The sequence below is a fragment of the Rhyacophila brunnea genome, unplaced genomic scaffold (genome assembly GCF_057557595.1).
Source record: "Rhyacophila brunnea isolate RB1 unplaced genomic scaffold, BYU_Rbru_1.0 scaffold_10, whole genome shotgun sequence".
Classification (NCBI taxonomy): Eukaryota; Metazoa; Arthropoda; class Insecta; order Trichoptera; family Rhyacophilidae; genus Rhyacophila; species Rhyacophila brunnea.
This window is the reverse complement of record NW_028232752.1, coordinates 15,413,495-15,431,270: the sequence shown is the minus strand read 5'-3', so window position 1 is coordinate 15,431,270 and position 17,776 is coordinate 15,413,495. Positions and strand designations below refer to the sequence as shown.

The 17,776-nt window shown below is 34.6% G+C and overlaps 2 protein-coding genes across 2 annotated transcripts; one reads left to right on the top strand and one right to left on the bottom strand.

The window, feature by feature from the left end:
* Positions 1-2,346: 2,346 nt before the first annotated feature.
* Positions 2,347-9,603, bottom strand: LOC147078922 (trypsin-1-like). Its single transcript, XM_085955519.1, has 4 exons — positions 9,558-9,603; positions 5,341-5,527; positions 4,275-4,530; positions 2,347-2,672 (listed from the first exon to the last, which is right to left on the bottom strand). The coding sequence occupies exons 1-4, from the start codon at positions 9,601-9,603 to the stop codon at positions 2,379-2,381; spliced, it is 783 nt and encodes a 260-aa protein (XP_085811645.1). The 3' UTR covers positions 2,347-2,378.
* A 3,193-nt stretch (positions 9,604-12,796) lies between these two features.
* On the top strand, positions 12,797-16,745 carry LOC147078921 (trypsin-1-like). The gene is made up of 5 exons (XM_085955509.1): positions 12,797-12,857; positions 14,015-14,204; positions 14,307-14,327; positions 15,410-15,665; positions 16,449-16,745. The coding sequence occupies exons 1-5, from the start codon at positions 12,797-12,799 to the stop codon at positions 16,743-16,745; spliced, it is 825 nt and encodes a 274-aa protein (XP_085811635.1).
* The last annotated feature ends 1,031 nt before the right edge of the window (positions 16,746-17,776 follow it).

The following is a 17,776-nucleotide window of genomic DNA, read 5'->3' as shown; positions in this document are numbered from 1 at the left end:
AAAACCTAACCTAACTTAACCTAACCTAACCTAGCAAATAATCCATTATATCGGCTATTTTGAAAATTTGTTTACCGCTGGCTTCCTGTAAACCAACAAGAACCGTGTTTTATTTGTACATGAATTTCATCCTAGTAATATACGACGATATAATATTTCTGATACAACATTTCACGCGAGTTCGCCAAACTGCATGTACGTATAAATTTTTGGACACGAAATATCTATGCTTAAATAATATTATTTGGATCTGATACGACCATGGTGAGGCACTTTTGCTAATATCTAGTGATGTTATTGGTAGAAGCTATTAACAACTGATTTTTCCAAAAAAAATAGAGAAAGAGATCTATGCCTTCAATGGATCCCATCGCACATGGGCATTGAGGGCAATGAGAGGCCAGATGATCTGGCAAAGGAAGCTGGCCATTCAGGGGTACCATATCAGTGGATACCATAAAACCTGGACTGGAATGAGGCTATAAAGAAAATGTGCCAAAGTATGTGGATAGATTTTCACCATAGGACATCACTAGAAAAGGGGAAATGGAGTAAGTCTATTCTACCATCACCACGAGAGGTGCCCTGGTTTGTAGAGTCTTCTTTGACGAGGTATGAGCTTAAGTTAATACTGAGGCTAAGAACAGGGCACACCATGGGCAAAATATTTGATGTCCTCATGGGAAGAAGCGAATCGCAACTCTGCGATGAATGTCATGTTTTAGAGGACATTGTACATATAGCACTACAATGCCCTAAATATGAACTTCACAGAGTACAGCTGCGAATTGAAGATATCTATGAGAATGTCGACGAATTGAAGGGTGTCCTAGCGGTGGGTAAGACGGAAGAGCTAGGCAAAATTGTAAAGTTATTTAACAGAATAGGAGTGAGGACCTGATCGACGGATCCCCTTCTAGAAGAGAAGAGGCGATATGACAGCAAGTCGCAGTCAAAACCTTGGTAAAATCACAAAAAAAACTGATTTTTCAATCCGTGTTCAAGGAAAAGTTTGTTAGTTAAGACTAAGTTATGTTATTTTTTAATGTATTATTATGACAACATTTTGTCTCTAACGGATCTGGCAATACTGAAAATAATTTTGTGCAATTCTATTATTTTCTTTATCCAATCTAGTTCAATTGAAGCAAAAAAACATATAAAAAATATAGCAATTATAATTAGGTTCCGACCATGTCCGATCCTAAAAGGATCACATGGGCCTCCACAGAGTAGAGGTTTGTATTAACAGATTTTGTTTTTTACGAGAAATGGATGTCAGCCACTAGCTCAACCTATTAGGTCCATACCCTGACTCACACACAGATTGAAAAACAATATGTGTACTTGCGAGACCCAGGATTCGAACCTGGGACCCACGGCGTGATAGTCCAACGCTTAAGCCGCGCGGCCACCGTGGGTGTATTATTACCGTTACCGTGGGTGTATAGTTATAATTACTTAAGCAATCATCACTATGCTGGGTTTTATTGTTGATACTGCGCATCTATTCTGTACACATGACTGCTTTCGGCCTTTACGGCAGCTAACTAGGGTAGGAAAGTATCGAAATAGTAACACTCATTGTAACAATTACAATAAGATAGCCGTCTGAACTGTCAAAACTATCTATCTCACTCTAAAATTTATCACAGCCAAAAGAGGTGTTGTTAAAACATAGCACTTATTGTATCAATTACTAAACTTATTGTAATTGTTACAATAAGTGCTAATACTTGAATACTTTCCTACCCGAGATAGCAGCTGAGAGCTTTCTTATGTATATAATAATATATATGCGCTAAAAGCCAGATTATTTATGGCGGCCTCCTACGAATTTCTCACTATTTTTCACAAATAAAAAATGCTAATTGATTAAGAACTATAGAAAAGTTTTCTTTAGAATTTACAATAAATTCTTCTGTTTATCAAAAAAAAAAAATACTTTGATTCCATTAACAAGATAGAAAGTTGAATTGTTTTATAAGTAGTGCATAATGGTAGGGTTTCAATTGTGAATCACGAAGTTTGAGGAGTGGACGGGCAGTGGCAAGAATTTTAAATCTTCCACATCGACAGTAAAATGAGGTCAATAAAAAAACAAAAATTACATATTACTGTACAAAATCTAGAATCCCTGCAAAATATTGAAATCCGGATTAACTAATTCCTAGACAATAAGGCAGGAGACACGTATAAGGAAATTTGTGGAAAATATCATAAGAAACAATATCAACTTCTTAAATGGTATATAATATATTTCAAATAAAATAAAATATTAATATATCAAAGTGTTGTACAGGTATTTAATATATTATGCTAACATGATTTGTATTGTACATTACAGAAAGCAAATCGTGGAAATCATAATGAAAGATTTACATTTTGCTGTCAATCCACTTCCTGAAGACTGGTACTCTAGCCCAGACTCCTGGGTATTTAGCACTGCCGCATACTGTACCGAATGAGGTGACTCCAATGAGGACTCCGCCAATTACGAGTGGGCCACCAGAATCTCCTTGGCAGGCACCTACACCTCCGATTCCTAGACGACCGGCGCATATCATGTTATCGGTGATGGTTGATGTACCGATGTATGCCTTGACGCACTGCTGTTGGTTGACAGTTGGGATGGTGACTTTGAGCAATTTTGTGGGACTGATGCCGTTTTCCTGTTTGATAAATTAAAAAAATATATAAATATGTTACGTAAAGCTAGTTATGAATTATTTTATATGTAAACTATACAGCAATTTATATCGCTATTGCATGTAAAAATAATAAATTTGCCAGACCGGTGATATGCATAGAATCTTCTTCATTTATTTCGTATTCTTTGCTTAGTGGACCGTAATATGTATGTAGATTAATACACCAAGTTAACATTCATACAGTATATATGAAAATTGGCTTATTTGAGACATTTGGGCTTAGGTTGATGTTATATCATAAAACGTCAATTGTATTCATTGAATAAGAAAAGGAAAATTCATCCATAGGATTAAAACAAGAAAATCTATCATCGCAACACCATAAATAAATTGATATAGTTGATCATAAAAATCTGGAGATACACAGTTACGTATGATTAATCAAATGCGAAGCCTTCCAACTAACTTCCAACTGCTGTTGGTTGACAGTTGGGAGTATGACTTTGTACAAATTTGTGGGCAGTGTGCCGTTTTCCTAACTTAAATTAAAAATATATAAACCTGTTATAGAATCCGTAAAATACACACATGTACCTAATGCTAGTCATGAATTATTTTTTTATGTGAAGTGGGTAAGTATACAGAAAATTACATATAGGTATGTATTACATTTACACATCGAATAACTTTACAAGACAGGCCATATTCGTAGAATCTTCTTTTTAATTCATACTCGCCGCTTAGTTTGAGCATAATGGACACTATGCAGAACTTACAATAGTCTCTGTCGCCAGTGCTTACCCACGGCATGCCAGCACCGTGTCCGGAAACTTGTGCGTATGCAGATCGCCGTATCACATTTATAGTACTGACATAAAGTTCATGTATAAATAAAACACGGTTCTTGTCGGTTTACACTTTACAGGAAGCCAGCAGCAAATAAATTTGAAAATAGCCGATATACTGGATTATTTGTTAAGTTTTCATTCTTAAATAAAATTCATGAATTTTGCCAAAATCAGCTATGAAAATTATTGAATCTAATAAAATTGGAGACCGTATAGTATACGGTCTTCTCTTTCCGATAAGAACGCTCACGGTGAAATGTTTTACGTATAATTTATATGTAACCTGCCAGCACGCTCTCTCTCTCTCTCTCTCTCTCTTACTTCTCTCCCACAACGTTACGTATATTTTATGCTACGCAAAGCCTTTCAACTACACCTATACTGCACATAAGTACCATTCATAAAGTAATGATGATCCTAAAACGCAAATTGATTGCATTACAAAAATAGAATTCATCTGCGGAATTCAAACAATAAATCCATTCATCGCTATACTAGGACATCCAGAGATGTATCTCGAAGGCTACCAATACGCGAAGATCGATTAAATGGTGCAATGCTTTTAATATATCAAGAAAATTCAATACTTGGATCATGTAACATAAAATGTATGTGCTTTATCAATAAAGAAAAAATCCATGATGCATGAGAATAATAATAATATTCAATAGTATTTCATACTAGGCGAATGTAGTTAACAATTTATTCATTTGCATATATGTAACTTATTGTCAACATTGCTACAAACTTAAAATCTGAAGAGGCGTAAACTTACAGATAGCCTTCCCCATCCAGTGATAAGTCCTGCAGAGCCATCTGGTACAGCAGCTCCTTGGGCAGGAAGGGTAACGATAGCTACACCAGGTCCTAAGGTCAAAGGAGTCTCCAAGAAGAGTAGACTGATGTCATAATCGTTAGATTGGTTGTTATATTTCTCGTGATTCACTAATTTGGTGGCCTCGATCACTTGGCCGCCACCGTCGTTTTTGGAAGACCCTGCACGAACTTTCCATAGAGTGGCGGTTTTTATACTAGAAAAACACACAGTAAATTATGAAATTATTTCAATATATATTAAATTTGTCTTGATATATATATCTATATGTAACACATGAGATAAAACATATTTAAATGTGTAGGAGAGAGATACAATATTAATCAAAAGAGATAAGGTAATCAGTTGATTAAAAAATCTAATTACAGGGTACTTATATATATATGTATATACAATATATTAAACGACATTAAAAATTATATTTTAACACGACAGCTTCATCGTCGTGATATTCCAGATCACACAGCTTTGTACCGTGAAAGTGACAGCAATGTATTGGACAGGTGGTATTGACTCTCTTAGTGTGAATCATAAGAGGATGATGAAGAGAAACGGAGAAAAGGCAGAACCCGGACATTCCGCGAAAGTGTCACCAATTTTGACGCAGATTTCGCTATTCTTATAGAGGTCTTTGATAATGGCGACGAGTTTAGGAGAGTGCTCCTAGTATCCAGAAGGAACAGCACATATTATATAAACTCTGTGGGTGATATTCAGCGGATTTTTAGGATGCGGAGATCCAGTTGGCGTGAAGAACTGATAAGCCAGTTTGGAACTCTCTTGAAGCATTCGCAGCACGTGACCGAGCCGGGTCCAACGTTACCTATTCACTGAAAGTGTGATGGAAGGCTGCTCATGCAGTCAGAATGCAAGCGTCGAATAGGTGACATTTATTTTAACTGATGAAAGTGAGTTTAAGATATCCTTTACGTACTATACAAAGCAGCCGACTAAAATAGACTATTCAGCTCATAACTGTTGTATACTAAAATAATCAATGACTTACCGATTAAAGCAATGGGCAGCTGTAAGAATAACGGTGCGACTGATGATGGATCCTCCGCATAAATGGATGGTGGTACCATTTTTTAATTGAATGAACAGGCTAACTTGGTAAGGAGCGTCCTTGATATCAGCAATGCTTCCTCCAACAATCCTCTCATCCTGCATAGGAATGGAGGGAAGAACAGAACCTAAAAATAAAAAAAATAAATTCAAATGCTTCACACTTTGGCATCGATGATAATTTATTTATTTATTTATTTATTTATTTATTTGAAAAAGACACGTTGAGTACATAACAAATTATTAATTCAGGACGTTCACGACATGACATTTAGAATAAAAATTACAAGTAATCAGTTAGGAAAATCAGAAAAAACAAAGTGGAGGAAAAAAAGAAAGCAAAAATAGTTTTATACAAAAGAAATAAAATTTAAGAAAACAACAATGATTCAAAAAATACAAATTAAACAATAAAATAGAATTTAAAAAACAGAATATATAATGGATCGCCAAAAATATCTACATCTCTAGGGAGTGCATTGACCAACCGCACAGCCCTCGCTATTGGTGCCTGGTGAGCCTGACATGAGGAAACAGCTTTCACCCAAAATAGGTCATGGCTGCGACCACGCATGTAATTGACGGGTGTGTAAAAATTTAAATTTTCTAGAATATCGGGATTGAAAATGATACCACGTGAGAGCAGGGAAAAATGCTTTAAGAGCAGAAGTGACCTACGAGCTTCAAGAGAATGAAAGGCGAGCATGCCTTGAAGAAAGTTAGTCGGAAAATACTCGTTTGAGAAGGTGTCAAAAGGAAAATAATTATAAACTTTAAAATAGAGATGACGAAGAAATTTTTTCTGAACACGCTCTAAAACAAGCTTATAGGAAACTTCATAAGGACTCCAGATGATGGAGCCATACTCAAGAATACTCCGTACTAACGACACATAGAGTGTACGTAAAACAGTTGGATTCTTGAATGACTTGGCTTGTCTCATGACGAATCCTAGAAGCTTGCTCGCACGCAATGCCGTAGAAGTGATGTGCGAGCGAAATGATAAACGTGAGTCAAACAATATGCCAAGGTCTTTAATTTCTGATTGACGGTTCAGTAATCTATTTGACATATTGTAGTTGAAAATAATTGGAGATCTTGATTTCGAAAAGCTAATACACACACATTTATCAGTATTAAATTCGAGTTTATTTTTTTTCGCCCAAATTTCAATTGAGTTGAGATTATTTTGTAATATGTGACAATCTAATTCACTGTGAATTGACGCATATAATTTTAAATCGTCTGCAAAGAGTAAAAACTGGATTCCATTTATAACATTGACAATGTCATTGATGAATATAAGAAACATAATTGGACCAAGATTTGATCCTTGGGGAACACCTGAATAAGTTTGAAAGACGTCGGATCTACACCTTGCATACTCCACATATTGACAGCGATGCGAAAAGTAAGATTTGAAAAAGTTGATAAAATTTATAGATCCACCTACTGCACTTAATTTGTTAATGAGAATATCATGATCTACCCGATCAAAAGCCTTTGACATATCTGTATAAATTGCGTCCACTTGACAATTTACGTTCAGCGAATGAGATATGTACTCAGTATACGTCATAAGGTTTGTAACTGTTGACCGAGCTGATCGAAATCCATGCTGAGCGTCAGTCAGTTGACCGTCTACATGTTTATAAATATACCTATGCAAAATAGACTCAAATAACTTAGCTGGTGCAGATAGAACAGCCACCGGGCGAAAATTTATTATTTCAGAGCGCGAGCCTTTTTTGTGCACCGGACGAATACGGGTTAGGCTCCAACAATCTGGGAAGACAGAAGTACTTAGGCTGAGATTAAATAAATATAGTAGGGGGTCAGTTAACAGCTTATGACAGCCCTTTAAAATCCAAGGGGGGATACCATCAGGACCTACTGAGGATTTTGGATATAGTCGAGAGAAAGCATACACCATGTCAGTCTCATCCAGAAGACCAATATCTAGTACCGGCCAGGAAGATGAAATACTATCCGGGTGAGGCGTGGGCAATATCGAAGGAGCTTTAGAATATACAGACATAAAATATTGAGCGAAACCGTTAGCAATGGACTGGGAGCCACTCAAAACATTCCCTTCCAGAGACATAGATGATAATTGAGCAGAAGAGTCGCGCGTACTTCTAACGTAATTCCAAAATGATTTAGGATCTGACGCTAACTTCCCCCCGATACCATCAATGTATGACTTATACGCAGCACCAATGGAACGATGCACACTCCTACGCAGATTAGAAAATGAAATATAATCGCTGAGACACTTCGATTTCTTCCATTTTTTGTGATGCAAGTGCTTTAGTCGAATGTTTTTAATTAAATCAAAATTGAACCATTTTGGGTAGCTGCGCGAAGAGCCCGATGATTTTTTTATAAAGAATGATTTGTCAAATACATTATATATACATTGGTAAAATACCTTCACTGCAGCATTGACGTCACTAATTGAATATAAAATTTCCCAATCAACATTCTGAAATTCGTAATACATATGCAATAGGTCGCCCTTAAAGAAGTTCCACAAATTATTATTAATAAACTTCGATTCAATACATTCACTGTCTCCATTTCCAACATTATGATGTTGAATACGACTATTTGTGAACCGTAAAGAATTTAATGGCAAATCTATTGAGAGCGCGGGGTGATATGCATCTTCAGGTATAAGTGGGTCGGCACAGGCATGTACCGGTACACAACAATCTGAATCCGCCAAAACTAAGTCCAAAATTCGCGATTTTACATTTCTAATCTCTGAAAACTGCTTGAGATTCATACAGGACAAAAAATGGGCAAACTCCAGATCGATATTTGTCGAGGATGAATACAAATTGAAATCACCAATGATGGTTATGCAATTTTCAACTGGCAAGTTTTCAAAGTATGAAAAGAACGAATTATATGCATCGCGAGACGATCGCGGTGGAAAATACACGCAACAAACAGTGAAAAATGACCCATTGCACCGTAATCGAATAATAACGACGTCAATAGCTGCAGCAAAGTGACAGTCAACAACAGATATACTGTCCACTCGGTCGGAGCGTACAGCAATGAGAACGCCACCACCTCTCTGTCCAAATCTACGGTCACAACGAAATACCAGATATCTTTCATCAAACAGCTCGGAATCACACATTGAGTCGTTGAGCCAAGTTTCGCTCAGACATATGACTGTAAAGTCAGATGCTAGAACAGCATTTCGCAGATCAACGGACTTAGTTCGAAGACCCCGAACGTTTTGATAATAGATATCTAGCTTCTGAAATGAATTAATATTATTTGGACGTCACAGTTTCGGACTACGAGAAGGCCGTTTCCACTGCCACTCGCTTACGACCGAGTTAACAGGCCAAATATCGGGTATCATAAATTTGTTTACATCCGACTCCGGAACGACAACTTTAAATGAAGCATAATTCTTCTTTGTTAGAAGTTTATGAACAGATATTTTCACACTAGCTACACTGTCGTTTAAAAAACTAGTCAATGCCTCCACGGTAGTATCAGGATGAAGCGACCAAACGTGAATTAATTTTGTCTTCTCGATACCAGAGCAGGAGGCAGTGCCTGATTTGGTACCTCTAATGTTAACAGCTGCTTTGGTAAACTTGTTGTTTTGACGTTTGCTGCTTTCCACCGTGGTCCATATTTTATCATCAGTGCCGGCTGACTGCGACAAATTGTCTTGGAAAGGGGCCGGTGTGGCCGGTAAAGCCACTACATTAACTGTTTCCGCACAGCTGGGAGCGACAGGTGGCTTACTCATGGTTAAATTTTTTGTTTTCGACCTTGTAATGACTGTTGTCCTAGAACGGACAGCAGGGACTGGACTGACCGGAGAGATTGGCTGTACAGCAGTGGTAATAGTAATAGTAGTAGTAATTATGAATGTTTTGTTTTTACTAAATTTACTAAATTAAATACACAGAAAATACATTATAATGCAATAGTGAACACTACAAACTACCAAGTAATGACTAAACACTCTTTTTTATTCAAACGTATTTAAAGTTTGACTTGTGAAAAAATATTATGGAATAATATGCTTTATTTAATGGTAGGTACTCTAGTCCAACTATTCAATGAAAACCCTATTAAAATATTTAAGTAGATATGTTAGGTACAATATATTATTTTACTCACCATTTGCAAAGACCAGGAAACAAGCAATCACTGCAAGACGAAACATCGTGATGTAATGATAGTCGATACATTGATTTCGTTTATATAGGGTCCGATAATCACTTTATTAATCTGAAAATTATATGCAATTAATACTCATTGCATATGGAATATATAAATTTTGATAATAGTGTTATCTTTTATCTTTTTTCAGGGAAGAACGATCAAATTTTAATATTTTCAGTAATTCTCTAAAAATTTGCCCAAATATTTTAATACTCTTGTGACTGATGGTTGCATTATCACATTTATGTTTTTACTTCAAACTTACACAACCAAATAAGTATATACTTTAACTCCACAACCATAAGACACACGATTGGAGCCAAGGACATTACCGCTCGGCCATCGTAGGTTTTGTCATTTAAAACTGAATGAATATGTGGTATCTTTGACTTGGTGACTTCCACGAAATGTTTTTAAAATATAGTAAAATACTTTATTATAAAACATTTCGTGTCCCTGAGAAATAACTTAACACTATCTTTCGTGATTTTTTTTTGTGATTATGTACTCAATTTTTCTACATTGAATAAAGACGATAAATATCTGTTATATTTTGCAAATAAATTATTTAAAAAAAATCATGATGACAATTAATAAATGATAAATGTAAATCGAGGTAAAAATACCGATTAGAATCAGTTATATTTTACCACGTTTTTCTTAGCTCGTATTCTTGTTTGTCCAGTACAATTTTTTTCTTGTTTGTCCAATACAAATCTTGCAATCGATTTTTAACTAACTTGACACGATGACAATGCATTCTTTTAATACTTTTTAGCCATCTTTAAGCAGAATTGAATTTATTTACAGTTAATTCTGTTTTATATGGAAAGTTATTTCGGAAAAAAATCTTAAAAAGTAAAACACTATTTTGGGTTGCTAAGGGGGTCCTAGCAACTAAATTATTAATATATACGTGCGTTACTATGGAAATCAATATGAAATGTCAAAATGACATTTCTGTATTCTATAATATTTATTCAGTATTTCTATCAAGTACAATAAAAAGTTTTTATTAATACATAGAATTGTCAAGTCTATATTATTATTCAACAGAAAATTTAAAAACGTGGTATATAAAAAGTTCTTTTTATCTTGTAATTATTTTCAATCAAAACAGAAAATTACTTCAGCAATAAAAAATCATTTAAACTCTTAATGCACAGTCATCACCAGTATAACTAAGTATTTTATGTTGATGATCAATAAATTTTCGACACATATGGGTTATAATATTATGTAAGGGAGGAAATTTGAGGTAATAAAATTCAACACAAGAATATTTAATATTCCTCATTCAGAATAGCAGTTCCGGAGTCCTCTCTTGGTCACTTTCTTGTTCCTGATAGTTGGCCGGTTGAGTCGTTTGTTATTATAGTTAGCGCTGATGACTGTGCATTTGCAATTTAAATGATTTTTTATTGGTGAAGTATTTTTCTACTTTGATTAAAAAAATATAGTTGTTTCTAAGCGATATATCAATATTTTTATCTCGATTTATATTTATCATTTACTAATTGCGATAATGATTGTTTACAAAATATAACAGATATTTATCAAACACATAACTTTGAAAACAATACTGAGAAATTGTACTATAAACAAACAATAGAAAAAATCTTTTTGAAAAAAGTAAAAGACCCGGACCCTTTTTTTAATTTTATTTTCTTTTTGTTTCTCAGAAAACCTTGTTCCAAGATAATGGTGTTTGATTTTTTGCAGTAATTCTCATTTTAATTTTAAAGCCTTGATTTCGATGAAAGTGTATGTTTTTTTTAATTTAGTGGAATTCATTAATGCACAATGAAATTGTACATTTTAATAAGGAATTAACCAATACATTTGATTATATAACGGAATTACTGATCAATCTCAGAAAGGGTTATTCGATTTTATGACACATTGCAGAAATTTTTGACTATTTTTTTGCTGAATTATAAAGAGAACACATTTCTACATCGAATGGCAATCTTAACTCAAAACCTTTAAATTTTGAGTTGTTCCCCTATTGAACTGTGATATCGTATGTATGTTCAATAATTAGAATGGTACATTCTTTAAATCTCGTGAATTATTCGTTGAATAAAAGAAATAACTGTTTAAGATATTATTCATCATGTTTATTCAATATAGGAAAATTGAGAAACAAATAAAATAAACACGTACATAATCAAAAAATTATCACGAAAGAAAGTGTTGTATTGTTATTTATCAGGGATACGAAATGTTTTTTATAAGTATTTTACTATATTATAAAAAAACATTTCGTGGACGTCACCAGGCCAAGGATAGTACACAATCATTCGGTTTCAAATGACAGCGCCTACGATGGCCGAGCGGTAATGTCATACGTCCTGCAGCCTATGTTGTAACTTGTGACATGTAGTCACCCGACGACATGACGTAATTGTGACGTATGCTCAATACACGCATCGAGGCGAGCCGCTCAATGCACACGGCTCATCATAGGTATTATTATGCTGAAACACCTAATTGCGTATGGGGACAATGAATAACGCCAGTATTAGAGTAGCGTTAATTTCTCGAAGACTATTGACTCACTCCGGTAGTACGTCACAATAATGTCATATGACGTCATGTCGCCGGGCGACTTAGGTACACTCACAAGTTACAACATAAGGCTCCTGGGATCGCGTGTCTCATGCTGCCGTTGCAAGCACAGAGACCGTATCTGTATTTTAGGCAAGTGGGAGAACTAAGTTCCCATATTATTTTACTTTTACTGTTAATACTTAAGAACTTTTTGTTTATTTTATTTACCAATAATACTTAATTATTAAAAAGAGATCCTCATCACTCAGCACTCAGCTCGAAAAGGTGAAAAACTACCTCTATCTGGGACAACAAATGTTTATAGATGGGTGTATATTTGATGAAATTATTCGCAGAGTAAAGCAAGGCTGGAGTCCTTTTGGCCGCCTGAATAATGTCTTCCAAAGTGACTTTCCACTGTGTCTAAAGCACAAAGTGTTCAACCAGTGTGTGCTTCTCGTAACCACATATGCGTATGAAACATGGATCCTAAGTAGAAGAGAGATCCAGAAACTTAGAGTAGCTCAACGCGGTATGGAGAGGTGGATGCTGGGCATAACGCGAAAGGACAAAAAGAGGAATAAGTGGATAAAGAAGCAGACTAGGGTTTGCGATGTGATATAGTTCATTAAAAGCCTCAAATGGAGATGGGCTGGACACTCAATCGTTGGAAAAATTTAGTCTTACAGTGGTATCCAAGAGGTACAAAACGTCCGCAAGGTAGACCCAGAAGCCGCTGGATCGATGAAATGATAAAGTTCTGTGGAAGTACGTGGCAACGCAACGCACAGGACAGAGAGAAGTGGAAGCAGAGGCCTTCATCCAGCAGTGGAAAGATTCAGGCTGATGATGATAATGAGTTAATTTTGGTTTAAGATTTGTTTACACACCTTGAAAATTTTATTTATGTTATTTTTCGTACAAAAAATGTATTTACGCCTTCTCTCATAGAAAGCTTTTCTTAGACCGTACTAATATTTGTATTGAAGTGTCTTATAATTTACCTTTCATAATTACTAGTAATTGCTTCGCTTTGACTGATTTATGCACAGTAAGTAAATATTTGCCATTTTACGTTGCCAAAAAGTATATAATTAAAATTTCCGAATGAATGTATTTATAATTTACATGACATTTATAATAATAAATGTAATGACAAGAATGTTTATCAAAACATGAAAATACCTAAATACGTCAGTTACGGCCTCTGTGCTTAGTACGGCGGTATGGATGGAGTCAAAATATATACCTATTAGGTTGTGCAAGTTCCAAGTAAAAACAGAAATATGTTAATACAACCATCAGTCATGAGTTACAATGACAGTATTCATTAATTCAAATATTTTGCAAGTGAAAATATTAAAATTAGGTCACTCTTCCCCGAAAAAAATATAAAATATAACACTATTATTAAAATTTATTGATCCATTTGCATAAATTATTGAGATATAATTAATAATAAATTATAATAATCAGATTTTGTATGTTTAACAGACCTATATAAACGAAATAAAGGTACCAGCTATCATAACATCACGATGTTTCGTCTTGCAGTGATTGCTTGTTTCATGGTCTTTGCAAATGGTTAGTAAAATATGTTTTACCTAATATACCTATGTATTTAAATATTTTACTTTGGTTTTCATTAAATAGTGGGGTCCCTGTATTATTCAATAGGTACATCATTTATAATATTTTTTGACAAGCCAAAAGTGTGGGATGTCGGCATTAGTTGCTAGTTTGGAGTATTTACTTTATTATGTATTTAGATTTTTTTCACTTTTTACTTATTGAATTTAGTAAATAAAAAAATATATGTGTTATACTGCAAACATTTGAAAACATGATTATATTTTTAGGCGCTGTTCTTTCCCCCATTCATAATATGCACGATGAGAGGATTGTTGGAGGAAGCCCTGCTGACATCGAGGAGGCTCCTTACCAAGTAAGCCTATTCGGAATGGATCCCAATGGCACTAAATATCATTTATGCGGAGGATCCATAATAAGTCGCACCGTCATTCTTACAGCGGCCCATTGCTTTGTTGAGTAAGTCTTTATTTTTTTTTGGTATACAAAAGATACCAGAAAAATGTATAATCTGAATAGTCTAATGCATGGTTTCCCAAAATATGGGTCGCGACCCACCAGTGGGTCGCGAGCGAATATTAAGTGGGCCCTCGCCACTGTATACATGAATTAAAAAAAATAGAAACTGATAAATTTGATATTTCATTCACCTATTTATAATTCTTAAAAATTGAAATACACTTAAGTTACGGAAAATATTGTGATAAAATAATAATAATTTGAATTGCCAATGCACTACAGATGGCTTGATCCGTTGCGTTGGATTTGTAACCCATTTCAAGACGACTTACTAACTAGTATGTCAACAAAAGCAAGTGAAGAACTCATTAATTTATCAGAAGATACGTCACTGAAAAATAGTTTCAATCGTAAACAGTTAACGAAATTCTGGCTCTCAGTTGCTGATAATTATCCTTGCCTGTTCGATGAAGCTATGAAAATCTTCCTCCTCTATACTACCTCATATCTATGTGAGGTCGGATTTTCGGCTATGGTTAACATTAAAACTAAATACCGAAATAAATTGGATATATCAAACTCACTGCGATTAAAAGTAACTAAAGTTGAAGTTGATGCTAAAACTGTAATGAAGAAAAATAAGAAACAAATACATCCTTCCCATTGAAATAACTTTGTAAAAAAACCTTGCAGGTGTAGGTATTTAAGTAATTTTTTTTAAAATTTAAGTTGTGTTTCTTATTTCAACAGTCTTTGATTCATATTGGTAACACTTATATTTTTTTTATTTCAATTAGAACAAATAAGACAGCATTATGTAGTTCCACGATTCGTCACTAGAGAATCTGAGCATTACCAATATTTATACCCTCTTTTCCTAAGACAGCTAAGAGGTGGGTCCCAAGATTGGAAATTTTTGTTAGATGGGTCGGGGCCCAGTCAACTTTGGGAACCACTGGTCTAATGGAATATATACAAATATAACGCAAAGGAGTTTGATAGTCGACACTGCTATTCACTCTAGATTACACTAAAATCACTCTCCCAAGATCGTCGTCATTATCAAAGTCTTCGCATGAGAATAGCGAATGCTGTGTGAAAATTGGTGACACTTTCACGGAATCTCTCGGGGTCATGACATAGATAGATAAATCAAAACAAATACACACTTTAATAATTTTATAATCTATTTGATGGTTTTCCAGATTACACATCCCTTCTTTATGGAAGGTTCGTGCAGGGTCCACCAAAAATAATGGTGGCGGCCAAGTGATTAATGCCACCAAATTTGTGAGTCACGAAAAATATACCAACACATCTTACGATTATGACATCGGTCTACTGTTCTTGGCGACTCCTTTGACCTTAGGACCTGGTGTAGCTATTGTCACCCTTCCCGCCCAAGAAGCTACTGTACCAGATGGCTCCTTAGCACTTGTAACTGGATGGGGAATGCTATCTGTAAGTTTACGCCTTTACATATTTTAACTTTGCAGCAATGTCAACGATAAATTAAATTAAAGGCAAAAAGAGTTGTTAACTACCCTCACCTAGTATTGGATATTAAAAAATACCGTTCTTAGTATAATGATTTTTTTTAATGGAAGAGCACAGAAATCTTATGTTACATGATCCGAGTTATGAATTTGCTTGATATATTACAAGCATTGCAGGATTTAATCAATCTTCGTGTATTGACAGCCTCCCAGATATTTTTCCAGATTCCTCTGTCCAATTCTACCAGTTTATTCAAAGTGTTGCGATGAGAGGTTTTCTTGTATCCCATGGATGAATTCTCTTTTTGTTATTCAAACAATTGGTGGTTTAGGATGTAATTCAAATCAGAGCTCAAATTCACCAATTTTCTTAAATACTGAAAGAATGGTAATTTTTTGTCGTAATATAGTTGGAAGGCTTCGCATTGTATTAATTAAACGTAACTGTATGGAAAAGAAGGAGAGAAAGACATTGACTGTGAGAGCATGCTGACATATCATGGAAAGGCACAAGAAAACTGTGCCGCGTATTGTCCATAATATAGTCAAAATAAGCAGTATACATGGACTAAGAAGAAGAAGATTCTACGAATATGGCCGATCTTGTGAAGTTATTCTATTTTTCGTGCAATAAAGATGTAAATTGCTGTATAGTTTACATATAAAATAATTATTCATGACTAGCTTTACATATGTATTTTTGGGGATCTTATAACAGGTTTATATGTTTTTTTAATTTTACGATAAGGAAAATGGCGTCAATCCCATAGATTTGTACAAAGTCACACTTCCAACTGTCAACCAACAGCAGTGCGTCAAAGCATATGCCGGTGAAATACCCATCACAGTAAACATGATATGCGCCGGTCGTCTAGGAGTCGGAGGTGAAGATGCCTGCCAAGGAGATTCTGGTGGTCCACTCGTTGTTGACGGAGTACTCATTGGAATCACTTCATTTGGTAAAGGATGTGCCAGTGCTAAATACCCAGGAGTCTGGGCTAGAGTACCAATCTTCAGAAACTGGATTAACACCCACATGACATGAAGCTTTCATTATGATTTCAACGATTTGCTCTCTGTGATGTATAATAAAAATCATATTAGCATAGATTAAAAGATCTGTATAACATTTTGTTATAACAATAATATATTTGTATTTGAATTAAATAGATTTTGTATACCATTTAAGAAGTTAATTTTTTTGTTGATTTTTCCAGAAAATTCCTTATTAGAGCCTCATTCCTTAGTGCTCGTCCAGAGTAAACGTGCAGGCAGCGACGCGTAAAACTCAAACGTATAACTACCCGTGTGTGAAATGCCTATAAAAAGAGACCCTGTCTACGAACATTTCACATACGGTTATGACTAGGGAGTGGATTTATATGCAACAAAAAACATGATTATATGCAGGCACATATGCACTTAAAATATGCACTAAAACCAAAGAAATATGCAGTTAAAAATGGTCATTTTTTTGAGAAAATATTGTAAATATCACAGAAAATATTACAGACAAGAAATTGAATTACAAATTAATAATCTTAAGCAATATAATAAATACAACAAAAAGACATAAATGATCAATATAAAATTAAGTAGGTATGTAAATTACAATTTTCAAAATTGTTTGTTTACGAGTACAAGTAGGCACAAATAATTGAACAAGAAATGCAAAATGCAAATGTAAACTAAACACAACTTTAAAAATCAAAAACGACATACTTAACTATTCCTAAATACTATTTGCTGTTTTTTTCCGAATTCATTGAATTTAAGTATTCCGCATATCTGTCAGTATTTTGTTGATATGCGGAAAATGATGTCTCACTGTCCAAATTGCGCGAAATTTAAATAAAAGTGCCTTCAGAGGCAGTTGACTTCAGTTTTTTTGATAAATGAATGAAATTCTCGAGGATGCCATTAAAAATGAAACTGTATCTAAACTATCTACCTACATACTTTATTTATATTTCGATAGATTTCGATAAAATTATAAATGCAAAAACCTTACTTTATTTATATGCATTTATTTATGAAATATGCACTAGTTAATGTCTCGAATATGCTCTAATGTCT